General features: G+C 39.8%; 1 protein-coding gene across 2 annotated transcripts in view; it reads right to left on the bottom strand.

Moving 5' to 3' along the window:
* Positions 1 to 1,591: 1,591 nt before the first annotated feature.
* FAM171A1 (family with sequence similarity 171 member A1) overlaps positions 1,592 to 19,870 on the bottom strand; it is an 89,967-nt gene continuing 71,688 nt past the window's right edge. For both annotated transcript variants that reach the window (XM_065628337.1, XM_065628338.1), the window contains 3 exons: positions 7,716 to 7,832; positions 5,146 to 5,260; positions 1,592 to 4,469 (listed from right to left, as the gene is read on the bottom strand). In XM_065628337.1, coding sequence (XP_065484409.1) covers positions 2,777 to 4,469; positions 5,146 to 5,260; positions 7,716 to 7,832 — 1,925 coding nt within the window. In that variant the 3' untranslated portion in view covers positions 1,592 to 2,776. The remainder of the gene's footprint in view (positions 4,470 to 5,145; positions 5,261 to 7,715; positions 7,833 to 19,870) is intronic.

Genomic DNA, 19,870 nt, shown 5'->3' with positions numbered 1-19,870 from the left:
CTTCATATTTTACCAAAGTATCTTTCTCAGTATGTTTTTGAAAACTAACACGCAGAACTTGTCACTGGACATTAAGATTAGACAAAATGTGTACAATGGACACACTTCCATCTCAACCCATAATCTGATCTTTGTTGCTCTCTTCCAATTTCATTTAGCATGTAGCTCAGATGTGCTGGATACACTGAGAATTAGATTTCATAAACTATGTATTCTGCAAAATCAAACTACTATATGGCTGGTGATACCACAGCAATTTAAAAAGCACTATTTTAAAGAAGATTTGCAAAATATCTACTTTGTGTTTGTTGAAATATGTTTGCTGTATTAGGACCACAAATCATCAAACCATCAAATGATGTGTTTTGAACATAAAACCAACACAATTAAAGAAAGAAACCACTGCAATTTAATAGCAACAATCTCGCTTTACAAGATAATAATGATGGAAACCTTGCAAAGGAATCTGAAAAGGAATGTAATTCAAAATGACAGATTTAAGACAACAGAAAGTTGAAAATTAAATAGCATAATAATTCTAATATGCAGAAATTTTAACCAGAATGTTTACTTGATGCAGCATACTGATTAATAAGTGACACTGTATTACCACCATCTGATAAACACTATTCCTTTAAAGTAATATTTTTCTGTTCAGCGACCTTGCACAGACTGACAATAAGTAACCTGGACCCTAGAGCCAGTTCGCATGTGGTCAGTAGCAAATTTCCTAAACAGACCAGGAAAGGACCTGGAACGTATGCGATGACTAAAACATAACTTACTGCTAATATGGTGATATCGATATTCAATGCACTCCACAAATATTATTTTAGATTTAAGACATATACCACTTCCAAATGTGAATTAAAGCAAAACAGAGGTGATGTGGCTTTGTAGATGGAGAGGAGCACTAGACTGGGAACTAGGAAATCGGGATTCGGTTCCTGGCTCGAGCCCAGACACCCAGGTAAGACATTCAGTAAAATGGAAATTACAACACTGGCCTCCTAAGAAAACCTTGAAATCTACTTAAAAAAAGAGCAACGAATCTGAGTCGGGGCTTATTATTAAAAATGAAATAGGAACTACATAACACTTTCTCTAATCATTTTAGAGATTACATACTAATTATTAAGCATGACTGCTGCTAATGCTGCGTAAAAAAAAAAATTGAATGATACATGATAAACTGAAAGTAGACAAAGGATTCCACAAGAGTGGAAGTCACACACTTTCTGTACTTTGAACCCAATTCATGAAGACGTGAGAAGTGTGCAGTAAGTATGAGTACCCACAAAAATCTCAGAAAGAAAGCTGGTCCCACAGGAAGCATAACTCCATAGAGAATTTTGGTGATTCCAGGATTTCATTTCCAAAGTCTTCAGTGATACTTTAGCAAATAGTTATGTATTTATCAAGATAGGGAGGATGCTTTTCTGAAAAGGGGTCTAAACTTCAGTATCAACTGAAGTTCATGAGAACTGCGTAAGAAAGTGTGTCACTAAGTCACACAAGCATAAATATGCACAGTAAAAGTGAAACTCAAGTATTTTTCTTGTTAAATAATACAAAATAAGGTGATCGCCACTAGAGGAAAAAATCCACAAAGATTTCTTTTGCAGTTTATTTTCAATTATAATTTTTGGATAACCAAGCAGCTCTGTAAAGAGAAAGCACAAAAGAGTCATTCTGGCACTTTTGGATAGTACATTTTTTTTTCCCCAAAATTTTTCTAGACACATTCAGTCCACTTGCTCGGTCCATAGTCCAGTTTACATGAGCATGATTAGCTCATATGATTCCAGAGGAAACTAACAATATATACAGTGAATGAAACTATCTTCTTGGCTACTCTGGGCCCTTTAAAATGTCTTCTAAGTCTATCCTGGCTAAACAGAATCCACAATATACATGATAGCTACAGAATACACTGTATTGAAATGAGAAATGCTCAGCACAAAATGGGACTCTTGGCATGCAGCTTAAAATAAAAGGTAGAAGTCCAGAAGTTTATAAAATCCCAAATGGGGTCAATTAAAAGGAGTTAGCAAAAGAAGGGTCTGTTCATTGTTACTGTAAAAAAGGCACTTTGAGTAAATGGGACCAGAACTGGAGGAATCTTAGTCGACATAAAGTTCAGTTTGGTTTCATAAAAAGGCTTCAATGCTAAGGGATGCTACTCAAGTTTCCTGTAGTTTTACATTAAAATAAATTGCTGAGTAGTTTACAGTAAAGGACATAAAATGTTTACAACCAACTTGTAAAATTAAGAAAAGCATAGTATAAGCAAAATATTACTAAAAGCAGCAATGCATAGCCTTCCATTGAGATAATGCACAATTCTGGACACCACGTGTCAAACTCTTGTTTTTAACATACTTTCAGTAGCATTATCCACATAAAATTGGCCTACAAAACAAAAGCTTCACCTGCTCCCATTCATAAGGAGATTGAGGTCACAAACCAACCAAAACAATTTGTCAGTATTTTCAACATCCTGGCTGACCAATATAAAGTATATGAAATAACAATCACACTCTTTGTTCAGCTATCTCACTGGAGGCAGCCGTTAAATCAGAGGAATGATTTTAAATCTTTTCTAACATTTACACAGTAATGCATTTAAGTTCTTTCAAATGTTGCTCACCACAGTTTGTTTTTTTTCTTCTCTCCACAACAAAAACAAAGAAAAAAAATAAAAAAATCAAGCACTTCCACAGAAAGAATATTTGGCAATTTTATACACCACTGAATGGTGGATTTTCACAATAGCTCACTTCAGATTGAAAGTCATTAGTGGTCTTTCCTCTCGTTTCTGCCAAGGGCTCTTCTTGTCTTCACCTTGGTCATCTTCCTCATCCTCCTCATCATCTTGACCTGATGTTCCATGTTCAGGACTAGTTAATGGCTCTGGTTTGGTATCCCCAGTTCTTGTTTCCTCCTGCAGGCTGGGCAGCTGCACACCACTCCTCTTACTGGTGCCTTCTAGTAGGCATCGTAGAGCATTGTCCTCAGGGCTACACACTGCTGTTCCACACTCACTGCCACTTTGGTCCATGTCATCCAAGTACACAAGTTGTGTGTAAGCTGTGCTATCGGAAACCTTCCGCTCCCTCTGCCGGTGCTCTTGCTCTGCTGGGTGACTCTGTGGCGCAGACAGATGATCTCCTCTTCCCTTTCGGGCAGATTTTGGTTCATTCATGTCAACACCAGAGTCCAAACTGGCATCGTTACTCCCGTTCCTACCAGCTCTTTGGAGATCGATGTATGAATGTCTAACGTGAGCATTTGAACGTCCATCTAGAGAAACAAACCATGCTCGGGGATGAGGCAATGGCTTTCCGCCTCCTAATTCCATCAAAGCCTTTTCTGTAAGAAGCTGCACTTCACTATTCATTTGAGCCAGGGATGCATCATTAAGCGAGGCAGGAATGGAAACAGATTCAGACATGGAAGCATTTTGTTGACTCCACTCCACCGCACCTGCATCTTGCAAATGCTGCTGAGATATTGCTTGGGATGCTAACTGTTGGGGTTGTAGCTGTTGGGGGGGGTGCGGAAAAAGCCGCGCATGAGGGTTAGGAAGCTCAGCCTGAAGTCTTTCTATACCAATCTGCTGGTCAGCTGGGACAACCAGTGGCTGGCTAACAAAAGGGTGTTCTCCTGGCAATTTCATATAGTGACCTGGGATGACCAATGCAGGCAAAACTTTTCTGTAAACACTGTCATTGACTTGGTCAACAGAATTGCAGCAGATTAACTGACCTGGTCGAGGGAAAGATGTAGGTCTTTCAAGGTGATCAACTGAACGAGACATCATACAATCAGTAGGTCTGCAGTCCAGCAGCTCTTTCTCAGGGGCTGAAGGTGGGGGATATATTTGTTCCTGAATATTGTATTTACTTCCAGTAGCAATATGGTTCATAGATACTTGAATTTCTCTCTCTTGCTTTTCAAATAAAGGCTGAGACAGCATAGCATTGTAGCTTCTCCTGTACTCATCTTTGACAGGTGACTCATAGTCTTCAGCTGTTTCTGTAGATTTTCTTGACTTTAAAGGAAAGCTATCTGCTGATTTGTGGTAGTCTTTTCTTAGAGACCCGCTGGGAGTCAGGTCATCCAAGGAAATTCTGCTCTTGTCTTTCTCCTTGTCAGAGAGCAGTTCCTCTCGGGAGCTGAAGTCCTGGGAAGTACTGAATGAGTGTTTGAGCATAGGTGTGTGCATATCTGCTTCTCCACTAGGTGATACCATCTCCATGTGGACAGCACTGATTAATTGCTTTGCACCTGAGTTTTCAGTGTGTCCATTGCTAGCAACAGACAGCCCGCCAGGAAATTCTGACTCACGACGGGAAAATATTAAATTTATGTGGGACATAGAGGTTGCTTGATCCTTCTTAGAAGTGTCCAGTGCTGTGGAAAGTTGCAGTTTCTTATGATGCTGACGTGGTCTTAGACATTTTCTTCTATAAAAGCCAGCAACAAAAGAAGTTACACATTTATGACTGTTGTACACAGAAACAAGAACAGCAAGTGTGTCTTAATGTGAGATTTTTAAGTAGTGATTAATATTAGGGGAATTGAGCTTTATTATATAACCTAACAACTAAAAGCTTATCCCAGCAGTGAAGTTGAAATTAAAGAATAACTAATGTCAACTGGGAAATATCCCAAGCACCAATTACAAATTGGAGGAAATGTCTGGAGGAGGCAAATACAGCATCGCTCATTAATATACACTTGCTGATAAAGTTTAACATTCATTTTAATGTAAGACTAATAAAAAGATTACTTGCGAGTGCAGAACAGGTACAGTGACAGAGATCTTGGACCTATGCCTATGTTTGATAGGAGGTTTTAGAACCTCTTACAAGGATAACACAGGTACAGGTGTGTGTGATTCATTCAACTACCATATTACCAAAGGAAGGGATCGTATATGCTGTACGTAACCGGGAACATATAGAATTAGATTTCATTGTTTCTTCTTCAAGTACATCCTTGCCTTTTTTTTTTTTTTTTAAAAAAACCCTTTTTTCCCCTCAGAGTAAAAATATTTCAATACAAAACCTTTTAATTTCATGAGCACAAAAAAGCTTGTATTTCCAACATGAATGAAGTAACTAAGACAATGAATCTTACCTGCAATAATACAAAAGGAGACACAGCAAGACTAGAAGTATGAGAGCCATCCCTCCTAAAATTGCCAAAAGAAACATTGTGTGATAGCTGGTAATGTCGTGTGTTACAACGGGACCTGGAAGGCCAGAAAAGAGAATTTAGACCTGTAACAACCTGCCAACAGGGAAAAGGAACAACACTTTAAACAAAGAGAGGGACATCTTCCCTTGTTATCACGATGCCAAGTGAGCAATGCTGACGCTCATAGCCCTGGTGCCCACTGAGCAGACCATCTCTGGAGAAGGGAGCAAGTTGGGGATAAAGCATGTGCTGGTTTTCATGACTGCAAGTCCAAATAGATCATTCTGTGGAAAAGCAGTTAGTTTCAATGGGAGCATGCATCAGTGAATGCTGCCTTCCAGGTCCTGATGCTGACACAGTGCGCCAAAGCTCTCATCGCTGGAGAAAAGCCATCACGGCATCTTCCAGCACTGTAACGCACGTAGCAGCACTGTGGCCAACAACTACTCTTTAACAAGACTTGTGGTGCTTTGCACTAAACGGTACAGACAGTGCAGTACAGGACTCACTGGAAGATGTGTTGGTGCTCTGAAGTCTCGATCAAGCCAAGCCAAGCCGATCTTCAGTAGCTTTAAAAAACAGGCCACTAGCGAAACAGTGTTGTATCTCCAGGTTTCAGTAACACTTAGTAAATGTTCCAACATATAAAGGAATGCATACATGTGGACAGCATCTGTTCACAATTATGCATGTGTAACCCTTTGGTTTGTAAAATCCTTACCAGGATTTTGAAATAAAGGCCCAAATTTTCATCTGCAGGCAAGGAGGTACAGCACCAGCTGACAGAGTAACATGCATGTACTGTGAAGACCAGCAAACCTGGGCAACATTAACGTTCTAAATCACGAGGTTTGTAAAACCTAATCTGTGGATCTTGAGTGGTCTGTAGAGCCACTGCTAGGAATACAAAGCTCATTTTTGTCCATTTTTTGAGATAATAAATCGAATAGATTCAATGAGGAGATAAAGTAAGCAAAAGTACATTAACCTGATGAAGAACAACATCAACTATATGGCATTCGGGAAATCTAAGTATTTATACATTCTGTTCCACCACTACCTTTACATAATTGATTGATACTGTTGCTTCAGGACGTTATGCAAAAAGAAGAGATAGATCACTTGAATTTTTCATGAAAATGTTGTTCCCATTGCAACAAAGTTTTAGGAACCCAGATCTCGCCCTCAGAAAGAAGAAACAGTAAAATACAAGTAGAAATTCTGTCATACAAGTTAAAAAGCAAGGACAAATAAGCCTGCTCCTGTTAAAGAGACACAGGCCTTCTAGCCTTTGAGTTGTAGGCACAATTTCATGACTCGTGTAACTTCCTTGCAGTCCGGGACAGAGCTGTACTGGGAATTATTTGACTCACAGCAGTTGCTTTTTCTTCAAGTACAATTATTTTTTAATATTCCATTAAATTCAACATGATAGCTTATTCAGATCTGCACCTGCATCTAAACTCTGTTCAGCAATGCATCAGCTGAATATTCCAGCAGTTTCATCTAATATAACCTCAAATAAAAAGCTTTCATATGATGAAACAACTTCATGGCATATACAAGCAGACTTTAAAAACAGTGCTCAAGTTAGGGTTTGTTTTGTTGGTTAGATATAGTTTATTTAGCTTGCACAGCCAAGGCAAGAATGTTTTCATTTCTACTGTATTTGGTTTTCATCCAGAAAACCTAATAAAGAAAATCTGTAAAAGGAGCAGTTTTTTGTTTGATTGACTCTTTAAAGAGGTACCTCTGATTATTGGTGGCTGAAGAGCTAATATTAAAAAATCTGAGGCAGCCATAGACAGAAAAAAGGAAGAACAAGCTGCAACATTAATAACCTCCACAGGCACAGAGGTGCATATAATGCCTAGGTCAATGTGGTTTTCTACAGTGATGCCAAGAGGCTTGCAGATGGCAATCAGTCAGCTCACCTACCAATGCCACTCTGCTAATATACGTCCTAGAACGTCTACGCTAAGTTATTCATGGTGTAAATTAACCATTCACCAAGACAATGCAAAGCATCAGTCAGGGCAAAATGGGCATCTTCAGTTTAAAGGAAAAAAGCTACAGTCAATCAATCCATTAGTAAACGTCTGACCCAGGATGATGTTGGTCGTAGGTGAATTCACTTCTTTGAGAGTTTCTGTACAGAAACCTCACAACACGTATTTTTCTACCTGCTGAAACACCAATACATCAATGTTATAACCCCCCTCATTTTCTAGCAATGGCTCTACCAGGCAGTGGTGACATAAACACATCAAAGCGGGAACACTTTAAAAAGTTTCCCATTGAAATGACCCAGAGGTTTTGAGCACAAGGCTTGCCCCCCACAATCCCCAGAAGATTTTAGCCCTTTACTTTCAGATTCCTGTTTTCTAATAATCCATTACTGATCAAGCTGTGGCATCTCAGATGAGGTCATTCTGAAAAATATAAACATTATATATGAATAAATAATTACTGAATGCTAGCAATATCAATAAAATTCAATTCCATCTTACCTGGGATAGTAGGTGACATAGCTGCAACCCAGTAGCCCAGCTGAGGTGCAATGTAAGTCCAAGTTAACTGATTTCCTTCTTGTTGCACAAGGCCCAAACTACTCTTCAGCCATGTCCCTGTAAATAAACAGGTTGTAGGAAGGTGTTACAGATACACCCACACCTTCCTCTGCAAACAAGTGGAAATGCAAACAGAAACTTAACCTATAATGTGCTGCAGGGGTTGCACGCATTGCTGTGAAGTGGGAGATGGTGCCTTTTTGTCACCAGCATCTCAGGGCTCCCACAAGCAATCATCCCCATGGCCTTTCAGCAGCTTCGTACACAGAAAACATAAGGCTTCAAAAAGCGTTAAAGAAAATAATTAGAATAATTAAATTACAGATTCCTTTTTTGTGAAGGGTTCTCTTGAAGCTGATTATATGTAGGCAGCCCACTTAAAAACTGTATTTGAAGAGACATCACTATCTCCCAGACCACATTTGAGTCCTGCACACCACCTCTCTACCAGCTCTGGCTGTCAGCTTCTGGAAGACTGAAGAAAATACTTCCCTTGAAATGTTGTTTTTCCTATACAGAAAACAAGCTTATGAATGCGACTGCCAATAAATGTAAAATTAAGTTGTACCACCACTTTGATTCAGCAACGTTAGTCATTCAGAATAGGCATACATCCAGGAATACTGATTGGTAATGGATGATGAGGTTTTTAAAACATGTTTCTCAGAGGAAATAGAATAGATTTTTCAGAATTATCAAATTATCATTTCAAAATGAGTAAGACTGACAATTTTAAAGCTCTGTGCTTAAGTTACCAAAACTCTCAAATAGGCCAGATTGGCAATCTGTACTAGTTGAGAGCTCTTCTATTTGCAGAGGATGCATTTTGTTGAAAGAATTGGACTACAAAAAACCTACGACTGAATCAACTGTTTGCCTCAGATTCTCTAGATATACAAGAAAAAAAAATCACCTTTGTTTCTGATATATTAAATGTGTAGCACAGCTTGTAGACTGCTCCATCTTTCTTCTCTTTAAAAAAAACACGGGATTGCTGTACCATGCATTGTTGAGAATTAAATAATCGGATTACAGGTAACAGATACAGCTCATGGGCTGTGTGAGCGGAGGGCAGGGACATCAGTGCTGCTGGCCCGGACGCTGAGAGCAGCCACGGGAAACCACCCCAGCACCAAGCAGCATTTCCCGAAGCTGCAGTCCTGGCTTGGCAGCGCCAGCAGGTCCCGACAGAGGGAATTAACTCGCCACGGAGGTTCCTCACACATTTTGGCAGCCAGTGCGGCTGGTCTGCGCAGAGAGGGGACAAACCCCTCCGCACTTCTGCAGAGCAGCTCCGTATTTCTGTGCAAAGGGGGGACAGAATGCTGCATTTACCTTACTCAGCTTCAAATGCTCACTTTAGAGGCAAGTTACATCTTGTACTTATCGTTCCCTTTCCTTTAAATAGTCTCATGCATCTAATTCCTGAAATGGTGCTTTTCATCAGACGTCACTCAGGACTAAGCATGAGCGTTTGTGGATAAAAGTAATTTGTACACTTAGCAGTGAGTGCACAACACACAGAAGAGAAGCTGCTGTTGTTTTTTTTTTTAATACCACTGAGAACCTGATGATTCCTCTGTGTTTCTTTGATTATCCATCTGTTCAAATCCTGCACATATGAGAATGGCTTTTCTGAGTATTTATTTTGTCTCTACGACTGATTTCTCCTATGTAAGTACACCCTTAAAGTCCACCATCTCTGGCTAAATAATAAACCCATTGGAATACAGTGAAAGTTTGTTCAAAAAGACTCTGTATTTGAAACCAAACTGAATTTGTGGGCAACAGGGGTAAGGAATTACTGACATATTTTTCAGTTTTCCAAGTATCATTTCCAGTCTGTATAGGGTAGCAATAATCTGTTATTTCCTGCAGAAACTCACAAAAGACAAAACATCTTGATTGGCAGTACCAAAACCACCAAAACCTGTGTGCATAGATTTGCACATTTGGCATCCGTGACTATCACAGCAGAACACCTTGACGCAGCTGTTAGTTTACCTCTTTTAGGGCAGCATTATCAAGAAGAACAGAACAGAATTGTCCACAGCTATGTGTGAAGTTTCTGGAAAAACTAGGAAAAGTAGACCCATTTTCTCCTCCAAGACAGACACTTGCCCTTCATGTTTTCTGCCCGTGCATTTTTGGGGAAAATGTCACACTAATAGCCCTGAACCACAAGGTGAAAAATAGCCTGTAGGGTCAAAACCCAGTTTTATTTTGTGCCTAAAAGGTGATTTGGTAAGAAAACTCCTGTAAGCTTAAACTTTGCTTCCCTCCTCTGTCCCCGGCAAGGTCTGTGGAACAAATAACCTAGGCTGAAATACTGGGACTGAGAAAACTGCTGCTTCGGACAGTGAGCATATGCACCAAGTATTCAAATACATAACCACGTGAAACAAAACTTTAAAAGAAATAAAAAAGTCCTGATTAAAGAAAAAGAATGCAAAGACCTTCCATTTTACTTCCCACGCTTCCTTCACTGTCTCTAAGCCCTTTAATTTCACACACAAACAGAAACACGTGCAAATGTAATTATAGCAAAGTTCATTATCTTAGTTGTCTATATTTATAGTTAGCTCCTTGAGCAGCAGCTATTATTGATTCCCTCACTAGGGGGAACTTGTGTCCAGCTTGCCTTATTCACATTACACTGCATTCTAACGAACACAGTCCTAATGCCTCTGTAAAAGCCTTTTGCTCAGTAATACTCTGCGTGCATAATGCAGCGATCAAGCAGCTGCAACAGAGGCTGCCCTCTTATCGCAGTGAGCAGAGCTCAGCTGCCATCCTGCCAAACAAGCAGCAGCAGAGATTGCTCATATTTTAGCAACGAAAGGAATCCCTGGAAGCAAACAACATAGCCTACTGCACTAGGGCAGTCAGGTTTCATGCCTGTCTTCTGCTCATTTAGGGTACCCATTTTTGCTAACCACTGGATATGCTAGAGAAAATGTATTAGTCTGTATAACACTAGGGAAAAAATTAATTCCCTCTCTCTGTTATGGGCAGTGAAGAGTTTCAAAACCATAGCACGTTTATTTGATATTGGTCATCTTCGGACAAGAGTTATGAAGCTTTTGTTGACCATGCCGTACACATTAGTATGTGATGACAGCTAGAAAAGAATTATGTTTTAAATGGCACTGTTCCAAGTTCCTTCATCAGGACAATGCCAAGTCTGGGTTCCTGGGAACCGCGGGTACACAATCTCATCAGCTGCCCTTTTTGAAACTTTCCTGTTCCTCTCCCACTTTCCTTGTCTCTTATACCTCAACCATCTCTTGCAAATAGTCCACTAATAAAACAGAGCATCCTCTCACATGGTGAGATGAAGAGAATAAAGAACTCCCTCCTTCACAACAGCGGCAGCAAAACAAGTTTGAGTGGAAACAGTTGAAACACAAAGTTCTGTATTATTTCTTGTGTGATCGAATAGCCAAAAGCCAACATAGTATTACTGGAGGGAACTGATGTGCCTTCAGTATTCTGCAAATCCATCAGGGTGTTTCCAGGTGTCTCATATTTCATCCTTTATAGGTTCTAATACCCTGTTCACTTTTCAACTATCATTAAACACCAAGCAGCATTCTTGTAGCTTCCTACATGCTGTAAAGACTAATGTTGGACTTTCTACCGAGCAAAACCCAATCGTGTAGTACTTACTGGCTATGCTTCTAGTGTTTCAAGAGTAAGCAAGAGTTCATTGCTGTGCAGCCTTGAAAATGAATTCCCTTATCCCATCTCAGATTCTTCCTTGCAGCAGGAAACAAGATGTTTTCCTGTTCTAAAAATGCAGCTAATTACCCTCACATACTTGTTCTTGTAAGCAAGGGAGGAGACTGAGGGGCAGTGAATAAAGAACTTCTTCCATTTTTCTGTCCTTGCCTATCCAGTAGCCTGCAAATGGAGTAAGGGCAAGCAACATTATTTTTTCTTCTGTGCAGGCAGGATTACAACTGCAGCAGAATGAAGCAGAAGATTTAGGAGGGAAGAGAGGTCTTACCTCCCTGCATGGCCAAGTGTTATGATAATTTAATTCATTATTCTCCAAATATCCTATAACATCTACTTCCTCCTCCTGCCCACGTCAGCACAGTCAACTAGCTTCACTGCTTATTAAGTTTTATACCTGATGTGCAATAATTGTTAAGTAAAAAAGCAATATAGGATTATAAATAAAAAGCAGTACAAATAACAGTATGTAATGGAACTGATCATTTTTGTTCAAGAATGATTGTATAGTTCCAAAGAAAACATGCCAATGCATCTTTGGAACAGAAACAGCAAGTTCAGTATAGTTTGTAAGCACTGCATGATTTGGGCCAATTTGCCATTAATTCTTAAAGAGTGTCTGGTGCTTCACGGAAAACTTCTATATATAGAGACGTTCTTGCTTATAGATCATTTTTACATTTCTCTTCCTCTTTTTCCTCTATTACTGCTCAGTGGAGCCAACATGCTGATCCAGGATTCAAGTCTGGGGAGCTGTCTCCTGGCTCAAACTAATGGCAGGAGGAGAACAGAGAAGTTTCTTAACTCTTTCCTCACCAAAATTCTATTTAGTGTTACCAACTTCTTGGAATAAATGGTGTCACTTAAATAAACAAATAAACTTCTTCTTAAAAAGCATATAAACCAGCTACCCAGCACTCTTTTGTATATGTAACTTAAAAGCAAGGTAAGAGAACTGCCATCATTAACATTACAGAGAATATAAAAATGGGTGTACTTTAAAAGAGATACAAATAAAAAACCAATCAGATAAAGAAAGCTGAGCTCCATATGGCTGCAAAAATAGCCAAATATCAGAGACAAGTTGAAGATTTCAGCAGAGCAGGAGAAATAAATTCTGCCAGAGAGAAGAACCTTAATAAATTGCAGTAACTTCGATGCTGATGAAGGTGCTTATTTATCTCCTACGTTTTAGGACATGCCAATGGGGGCAAGAGGGGGTTGTCATAAGTAAATTTAACAGCAAAAGGTTTGCAGACTAAATCTCTGTTTAAACATACATTCTGCACTAAAAATGCCTTTCTGTAATTTAATTTAGTTTACTTCTAAATCAGATTGAAAAAAGGCACTTCTAGCAGGGAGTGTCCAGATGGGCAGCTATTGGAGACAAGGCATTACAGACAGAACAGCTATTTTAGGCTATTTCCCCGCACGATCAGGTCACTGCACGTACGGCTGGTCTGCCCAGCACAGAGACGTCCCATTATCTTCAAAGACACTAACTCGTCAATGTGACAGCTTGCTGGATCCAGGCAGCACATATGGATCCGCTTCTGCAGTCTAGATGCACGATGCCTCCGAATAAGACATTCCTTCCATATTTTAAAGCTAGACCTTATTATTTTAAATTAATCTGTAGTGAAATCCAGGGAATCGCCAGCCTCTCTGCCTTCCATGTGTGTGACGGTGCAAGCTGACAGCCCCACGCTGCTCCAGCTCCAGCACACGGCAAACTTGCCCCTGGCCGACATGAGGCAGGACTGACCCTGCTCTGGAGGGCCACCTGCTCCAGGCCACCTGCTCTGGAGAGACGTGTGTGGCTCCTGCTGAAGTCAAGAAGAAAGGAGACCAGTTCCCCTCTTGGCCATGTCTGCTGGCCGCCAGGGGAGTTTGCAGGCTGGCACCCCAGCACAGTTCTCGGCTCTCTGGGAGGACAGATAATGCCGCTTCCTTCCCGTTGAACTTTCCAATTTGACTGTTTCAGAGCCTTCCAGATCATTCCTGCTGCAGTGACTTCTGCTGACTTTGATGGTGTATTCTTCCTATCACTGATCAAAACAGTTCTGGTAAATGACTGTCAGAGGAGCGTGCTGTAGCCAGCAGCTTCCCCTAAGGACAGTCATAAAGTCTAAATATTGCTAGTGTTCAAATATATGGTAGTTATGGTGGGTTTTTTCCAGAAATTACTTTTACACGTGAGCTTTTGTTAGGAAACTCTTCCGTTGATCAAATACTGTTTGCTTTTTGTTTTGTTTCTTTTAACAGGTGATAGGATCATCCAATCCTACTCAAGCAAGGAACCAAAATTGTGCTATTTACAGCATGAATTATTTCCATCCAACAGATTTGACAAATAAGAGGATTTAATTAGCCAGAGAGCAAATTAAGCATAATCCCATTATATGAATTTGTTTTTATTCACAAGATTATCTTCTCTGGACAAAAGAGTTTTGGAAAGTAAAGAAAGATACTTTTAATCATACTACTTAATAGCATAGATGTTTTCAATAAATATTCCTTAACAGAGCAGTGCTTTTCTTTCCGCATGGATCTCTTCTGTGATGTCTATAATGTCTTGTAAAATTGCCCTGCTTAGGCAGAGATTCATAGTTAAATGGTGATATACATGTCAAAAGGAATGAGGAAGGTTGTTATCAGACAGTGTGGGACAACAAAGGATATTCAAAACATATAAACGGTGTTTCTAGAAATAATTGATCTAGACAGTTCAAATGACAATGTTATTATGGAGAGTTAATCAAGGGTAAGTTTGTGAAAATAACTTCCTAAACCATGTTCTGACATACATAAGTAGTAGCTTTTCATTTTATGAGTGGAAAGCTGCTTATCAGATTTGTTCTTCCAACCAAAAATCACCTCTAATCTGCATCAGCATCTGAAGTTTTACTACAAAAGGATGGGCTTTTGGTTTTACTTTTGTTCATTTTCTAAAAAGCTAAAAGCCACTGAAATTAGAAGTTGAAAAATTCCTTCTTGAATATTGGTAGAGATTACTCACCTCCTCCCCCAATACGCATGGGTTTAAACATTCCTAGTATTTAAGTTAATATTCCAATTTTGGTTTTGGAGTTGCTAGGCAACATCAAAAAATAAATGTCCCTGTCCTGAACTCATACCTTCATTATTCTTCCACTCATAGAATTTGTTACACAAGCCTTCCAGGGCTAAATCCTGCTACTGTTTTAGCAGCACCACCACTATTTGGTGTACTGTAAGCAAAACACACGCTTTTAACACAATACCTTGAAGATTTTTGCAAGGAAATCTAATGGTTCAATTTATTACTAGTATCTGAGAAGTTCTGTAGTTTTTGCTATATCTCTCCATCTTTTCTCTTAAATCACCTGGCAAGTATTTAACAAAAGAACATGCCAGTTTTCATTATTTAAAAATTTGGTTATGCCTGGGCAGAAGTCTGGGCACGTTGTGCAGAAAACTGCTTGCATTGCTTTGGTCCCCTCAGCATTTCTTTCCAGAAAGAAGCAGAACAGACTTATTAAAGAAAATGACTTCCATATGTAATTACTGGTTAGTAATTATATTTCAGAAGGCAAAGCTCGGTTATGCTTGCTGGACCACTATCCCTGGTTACCAGTGTACATGACAGACACTACCTTGAATATTCATTTTATCATATTATTAATCACATTCAGTCAGTCATTGACAAAATTATTAGAACAAGTAATAAATAAAAGCACGAGGCAATTCAAAACACTGCACGCCTTTTCCTTCATTCGGCCTCACACCACACTCACGTTTAGTTTCTATTTTTCAATGCTCGAAGTGGAAGCAGACGCGTATTGAGATTTGATCTGCCACCCCAAGGCCGCGGGGAGGGAGGTTGTCCCAGGTCCTCCTCAGCTTCTTCCAGCTGCACCCGGACACTTCACACTCCTGCCCTATGCACTCCTGCCTGTATTGCCACCAATCTCCAAGTCCTCTCCAACTCAAGCAGCTGTGCAAACGCAATAGTATTTTCTCCACTACTTGAATTTCGATGTCCACCTCTTCTCACCTTCTACTGCATGGCTTCTGTAGGTGGAGCTACAGGGCCGTCTACATGACACAGTGTATAGTCCGTTATTAAAACCTGTTCCCAGAAGCTATGCTATTTGTGTACAGTTTTATTTCCTTGACTATATAGTAGGGAGTTATTTGCATGCATCACTACACTTTGGCACCAACCTGATTCCTTCAACGTCCTCTTAAGCTCCACCATCACACCATACCATGTCTGCTTTGCCACAAATGCAACTCGGATGGTGTATGAGGCAGAGAGGATCAAACAATCCATTCATATCACTTTCACATGTGTAAGCCACAACATCCATTTTAAAAACAATGCACATATTGACAAACAAGCACAACTGCCTCGTGTGATCCACTACACCTCGCCAGAGGAATCATGATAGTGAGAACATACCTCAGTGAGCCACACTGTGAAGCATCGGAGGAAGAGCTTCTGTTCCTCTCAGTGCTGAGGTCTGTCTACTACTCTGCAATTATATCTGCACCTATTATGTAGACATCGTATATGGCAAAAAGCTGGGTTTGGTAACTGCCATTTCTATGGCAACACACAAAATCTGAAATTTTTTGAGAGCAGTTAGTTAAAAATCTGTATTCCTCAGTGTAATTAGTATTTAAGAATAATTTAACCTTCACAGCTGAGATAAAAAGGAAGTCAAAATCAAATTGTCAAGGAACTTGTAAACTACAGAAATAGTGTAACTATGAACTTTGTGGAGACTTGGTTTTCTCCTTGAAATTTGCAAGTAAATCTCTATATTACCAGTGAATCTGATCTAGAATCAAGTGTTCTAGATCTGATTACATTAAATTCAAACTTTTGGGGGCAGGGAATGTGTTTGCCTAAACACGTCCATTTGTCACGTGTAGAAAACAGAGTAAAACCCACAGAGGAGTAAGTGTGTGAAGTCCCAGGCCATGTGTGCAGCTGCACGTAGTCCACATGCAGGCCCTCTATCCAAGTTCAGAGGCATGTACTCATACCCTGTGTCAGATCAAGCAACAAAATGCAGAAGTTTTTGTTAAGTGATTATTTTCTGTCTGTTATGCAGTGTGTGAATGAACAGAATTCACAACGATAAGGAATACATTTTATTTTTAAACTATGAAAATAACAGTCAGTCTTTTCTTTAGGCAGCTTATCATTGCTACCACATGGAAGCTTAAATCATAGACTTTTGCAAATCATCTTATTTATAAATAATGTGCAGTGAACTAAACAGGTAGATGTACAGTACCCCGCTTACATTTCCTGCCTGACAGTAGCTGTCGCTCTCGCCCTATAAACACTACAACCGAAATCAAGCATCATTTTACCTCCATGAAACACAGCAAAACCATTCTGCACTCAAGTTGAAGCAGGCATGGACACTGTTTGTCGTAAGTATATCCTCATGACTTTTTTTGAGCACAGAAAACATTATCTTCATTTTGCTGAGGAAGGAATATCAGGAAATTCTGACTCTACAATAAAGTCAACGGAAATTTTACCACTGAAGGCAGGATGTCACCCAGAAAAATTAAGTGCCAGACTTTCAAATGTATTTAGAAAGCTATTATGGCATTAAACGCAGTCACAAAACACTGACCGAGCACAGCAGAGTGTAAAAAGTATTGTGCTTCACAAAGCTATAAAAAGAGTTCCCAAGATACTCATATTCTGCCATCACTTAATAGTAATACATGGTTGAGATTTTAGGCACTGGGGAAACATCCTCCTACGCAAAGAAGTTAGTAATTTAAAGACAACAAGATCATGTCAAAAATGTACACCAGGTGTTCAAGGAGGAGGAAGAACTGAGAAACAGTACTCTGAACTTCATTTACACGTACTGCACAAGAAATAACACATTTTAAGGAGGAGGAGCAAAAGGGTGAAGGTTTAACCCCATCCTTCCACACTCCACTGCCACACAAGGTTGAAAACAGTGTTGAAAATATTTTCCTATTATTTGGTAGGATTAATAAACTTGCAGATGCATCAATATTGTCACTGAAGAATAAATCCTATTTCCATATTATGCACTCCGGAATATTTGGTAATATTTTAAAGTCCTTCATACAACTCTAGATGTGGATCTAGAGGTTTTGGTGCAACATAATGCCCTCCACAGCACATGGGCTGAAACTGAGGACTTAAAATGGAGAACACTCCTCTTGCAGTTTTGCACACTGACTTCAATGAAAAACAGATACCTTAACATAAAGCATAAACCATTTAAATGGGGGCTGAGGAGAATACAGCTGAGCAAGTGCTGTGTTATTCAGCCCAGCTGGCGAGAGCTGGAAATGATACAGAAGGTACAAAAAGTTTCCTTTCTACTGGGATCTGGAGTGCTCCTTTCTGACTGAAGAGGACAAGGCTAGAAAGAAATCTTGGACAGAAATTTGGTGTCTGAGAATAGAGAGATAAATTGTATTGCTGTAAATCCTACTGACATCAAGGCAAATATACAGGGAGGAAGTCATGATCCCAACCATCTGTTTATGGATAAAGAAAAAAAAAGTTTTTCAGCCCCTTCAGATTTTGACAAAAACAAGACAGTGCTTGGGAAAAAGAAAAGCCAACAACCCAGAAAACCCCACTGAGCAATCCTGAGTATGAAAATGAGAATCCATATCTCTTTATGTTCAAACCTTTAAGTGTGTACTATGAAATAAAATCACTCTCCCACAGGAGTGTGAAACACAAGATACGAGTACATCAATAGCACAGAATGGTTAAGTTGCATTTTAATGTATACATCTCCATAACATCAATGCATCTGTGCTTATTATCACCAACACTAAGAGATGCTGCAGAGAAAGGTGGTGGAGTGCATCTCCAACACAAGAACAAAGTTGGGCGTATTTGTTTATCCTAAAACTTCTCCAGGGCATAGTTAGTTGCTTTTCATTTTATTAATTATTCAAAAAGGTATTACTGCTTTAATTTGCTTACTGTGCACGCAAGGTGGTAAGGTAGTTTCACAATGAAAAATTTCATTTGGAACAGTATAAAATAGATATGGCAGATGTCAGCCTGCTTCTTCTGGCTGGCTGCTTCATCGGTGTCACTGGACCCCCCCCCCCAGCCTTCAGCAGACTCTGCTGCTTCCCCCGCTTCTCTCCCCAGTTCTCTCGCAAGGGCAGAAACTGGTAATGAAAATACAGATTGTTTATGATAAACATCCTAAAAAGCCATTAATTATCTTTGGCCACGATAATATGCAAATATGCATAATTTCTGTAGAAACTATGAAAATCTCTGCACTTCCAATCAGATGCCACTAGGTTTATATTAGTGCATCAAGAGCGCAGCAAAATGGATGGGATTCTAAGGATTAAAACATATTTCTAGTATGTCTGTCCCCTCTCCACTTTCTCGCCTAGAAGTGAGAAGTATTTCTGCTTTTTAGAGCAGAAATTATACTTCATGCAGTAATGATGACAACCACATGGATTCTAAACAAAAACAATGGCTTGCATGAACAAGCACCCACTGTACTGCTAACACGCTGGAGAGAAGCGCTGCATTATTGTCTGGTAATACACTCACAGTTTTCCATCTCTGGCATTTACTCAATTTTCAGATACAAGTGTGAAAATTCAAGCCACTGAAAACTTATTAAGAAGAAACCGCAACATAACTAGCACTGAAAAAAGCAGCTCCTGAAATGAAAGATGAAATCAGAATAATGAGGTTAGAGGTCCTATCCTGAGAAGACACAGATCTGGCAGTGCAAATGGGTTACAACAACTTGTTTGCCAGTTCAGGATTTCTCTAGCATGGAGCCACTCCAGTCATCATCCATCCTCCTCCCTTCACAGTCCAAGCACCACAGGGATAGGGAATGACAGGGTACCACCATGCTCACACTACATAGGGCCAGTTTGACAGCCCTTAGGGTGCTAATGTGGCCTGTGCAAGATAAGAGCGGTTGCTCCGCTTATTAAATTAGGCTACTCCAATTTAAATTGGTTGGGATGTGGCCAAAGTTCTACTAGAACTGGCATGCTGCAGTCACAGCTTAAATGCATCTTTGTTCAACGTCTTCGGCTGCGCAGAAAGATGCTTACTTCAGCTGAAGTGTGAGCTAGAGCCTGAGCTTAACATCTTCAATACCTTCCTCTCCATGACTCATGAAGCTAAGTGGCCTGACAAAACCCCTTTTTGTTTAGTGGTCTTCATGTCTTCCCCTCCCAACAACACACGTGCTCCAGCAGTTTGTAACTAAGCAAAAAAGGCTCAACTTGTCTCAAGCTTGGGAGCCTCAAGCCTGCGGAACTAAATTAACCAATCCATATCGATCTACATTAACATGTAC

The sequence above is a fragment of the Caloenas nicobarica genome, chromosome 2 (assembly GCF_036013445.1).
Source record: "Caloenas nicobarica isolate bCalNic1 chromosome 2, bCalNic1.hap1, whole genome shotgun sequence".
Lineage (NCBI taxonomy): Eukaryota > Metazoa > Chordata > Aves > Columbiformes > Columbidae > Caloenas > Caloenas nicobarica.
This window is presented reverse-complemented; position numbering and strand designations above follow the sequence as displayed.